Source organism: Macrobrachium nipponense, chromosome 32 (assembly GCF_015104395.2).
Source record: "Macrobrachium nipponense isolate FS-2020 chromosome 32, ASM1510439v2, whole genome shotgun sequence".
NCBI classification, from domain to species: domain Eukaryota; kingdom Metazoa; phylum Arthropoda; class Malacostraca; order Decapoda; family Palaemonidae; genus Macrobrachium; species Macrobrachium nipponense.
In genome coordinates this window covers 4,481,579-4,484,051 of record NC_061094.1, presented here as the reverse complement: position 1 = coordinate 4,484,051, position 2,473 = coordinate 4,481,579, and the positions used below count along the sequence as shown (strand labels likewise).

General features: G+C 53.3%; 1 protein-coding gene across 1 annotated transcript; it reads left to right on the top strand.

Annotated features, from left to right (window-relative positions):
- The first annotated feature begins 916 nt into the window (after nucleotides 1-916).
- LOC135207173 (serine/arginine repetitive matrix protein 1-like) lies at nucleotides 917-2,116 on the top strand. Its single transcript, XM_064238746.1, has one exon. The coding sequence runs from the start codon at nucleotides 917-919 to the stop codon at nucleotides 2,114-2,116; it is 1,200 nt and encodes a 399-aa protein (XP_064094816.1).
- The last annotated feature ends 357 nt before the right edge of the window (nucleotides 2,117-2,473 follow it).

Sequence of the window (2,473 nt, the reverse complement as noted above, 5' to 3'; positions counted from 1 at the left end):
TACAAGTGAATTTGCTTCGGGTTTCACTCCAACAGCCCACATGTAGTTCAATTTGTATTTGGCCTTTAATTTTTGTACTTGAAATTTCCTGTCAGATATATACTTAATAGTCTCCGACTTTCCCGACAGAATTTCAAATCTCGCGGCACAAGTGACAGGTAGGTCAGGTGGTCTACCTTACCCGCCGCTGGGTGGCGAGTGTACGAACCAATCCCCCTTTCCTGTCAGGTTTTCTCTGTCGCCGGGAACAACAACAACTGCTGTGGTTTCTTCTCGATAGACCTTTCGATTCTAACTTGCCTGGAGATTTATTTGGACCTTTTTGGTGACGTATTCGCTCTGTTTGGCTTGGCATACGCTTTTTTTGGACTGGTTTTGATTTTGCGCTGGATTTTTCTTGAATACAAGCCTCTTTCTTCATATATTAGAAAGTTAGAACGAGATAGTTCGTAAAGCTTCCTCTAGGAGTTCTAGTAGGTCGAGAGTGAGTGAGATTTAGAACTTTCCTCCCAGGTTTCAGCCCCTGCTCCCCGCGCCGAAGCCGAATATTCGTCTTCGGAGGTGGCGGCTTTAAAGGCTACCATTCAATCTATGGAGAAGAAGATTCGCCTGCTAGAACAAGGTAAGAGTGATAGTGTTGGTGATAAGTGCTGTGTCCCCAGTGATGTGGAGGGTGCGTCTGACCGGCTCCCTAGTGCCTCTAGGCCTAGACCTCTTCCAGACTCCCAGTTCCAGTGGAGTAGGAAAGTCGAAAGCCGCAGGAGTGCTAGGGAGAGCCCCCACCGGTCAGGCGTCCCCTTGGCAGATCCTGAAGTACGCTCCCAGGCTGCCTCGGATCGTGTCAAGGAGTAGATCCTACGCCAGTGTTTCTACTCGTCTTCTTCGCCCTCTCCGAAATGCGGTTGGAACTCTCCGGATGTGTCGCCCGTTGAAGAGGACCTGGAAGGCGCCCTTCAGTCCTTTGGCTTCCAGTCCAGAAGACTTTCCTGAAGAGACTTCTTTGGAAGTGAAGAGACCCAGGAGATCCTGCGATCGCCCATCTTCACCCGCTCCTCGCTCTGCGGCTGCTTCGGAGGAAGATCCTGTTGATTCGCCGACTCGAGTTCTGGCGGGACTCCAGGCTCAGATCTCGTCCCTGGCGGACTCTTTGGCCTCAAGATCTCGTAGGAGGAAGGACATATCTCTCCCAGTCAAGAGATCTAGACGCTTTTCTTCGAAGGATCGCTCTCCTCGTCGTCTACGATCTCCTTCATATGTGGAGGTTTCGGCCGAGCGTAGGAGTTCAGCGAGTGGCATCACTCACCTGGCCGCGCAGCATCCAGAAACGTTTGAGAAAGGCCGTCCAGACTTCCGGGAACAGGCCGCATCTTTGGATGGTGACGGTTTTTCTCCGTATCGGATTCCTGCTTCCGGTAAGCGCTCTTCTCCGACTCATCCTTCTTCCTCTAGTGTGCGTCCTAGAGAAGAGAGGCGCTCAGGACAGAGCAGGCTCCTTTCGTCGTCTCCGTCTCGTCGTTCTTCTCCTCAGCATCTCCGAGAGCCTAGAAGGCGCCCTTCTACGAGTAGGCGCTCATCACCTGGCTACCACCCTCCTCGAGTTTCGGACCCCGTGCCGAGTAGGCGCTTTTCTCCTGTAAGTTGCTCCTCTCCCATCAGACGTCAAGAGTCTAGTAGGAGCCCTGCACCTGGTAGGCATCCTTCTCATGGAAGCCGTTCTCCTGTGGAGAGGCGCCAAGATCCTCGAGTTCTTCATTCTCCTGGTAGGCGCTCATCATTCTTGAGGCGACCTACTCCTGACCGTTCTCTGCTTAGTAGGCGTCAAGATCCTCTCAAGCGCCCTGCTTCTGATAGGCGCTCGGCGCCTAGCAGCTGTTCTCCGCTTGGTAGGCGTCAAGATCCTTTCAAGCGCCCTGCTCCTGATAGGGGCTCGGTGCCTGGCAGCCGCTCTCCTCGCGATAGGCGCCAGGATTCTTGTAGGCGCTCTCCCTCTCGTAAGCGCCCTGTTGATCAAGGTGGTCTTTCATGGGACAGGAGCCCTGCCTCTCCTGCAGTCAAGATTTCGTCTTCCACGAAGAGGGAGTCCGATTTTAGACACGCCGCTCTCCTTTGGATTTGACTCCTCCTTCGAGACGACATTCTCCAACCTCACGCTCTGCTCCTGCAAGAAACTCTTCTAAGGATCCTCCACGCTCCTCCTCTTCAAGAAGGCCATGGAAGGTTCGGATGAAGAAACTAATACCTCACAGAGGTATTAGTTTCTTCAGGAGTTCGGGGATTCCCTTAGCCCCGCTGCTCCTCCTCCGCACTCGTCGTTCTCCACGGCTAAGACAACGAAAGGGTCTTCGTGCGTGAGAATGAAGCCGACACTTTCAATGAAGAAGGCGCTTAGGAGTTTTGGATCTTGGATGCGCTCCAAAGAGGAAGCGGGGAAAACTGTGTTCGCCTTCCCTCCGTCGAAGCTTTCCGGACGGAC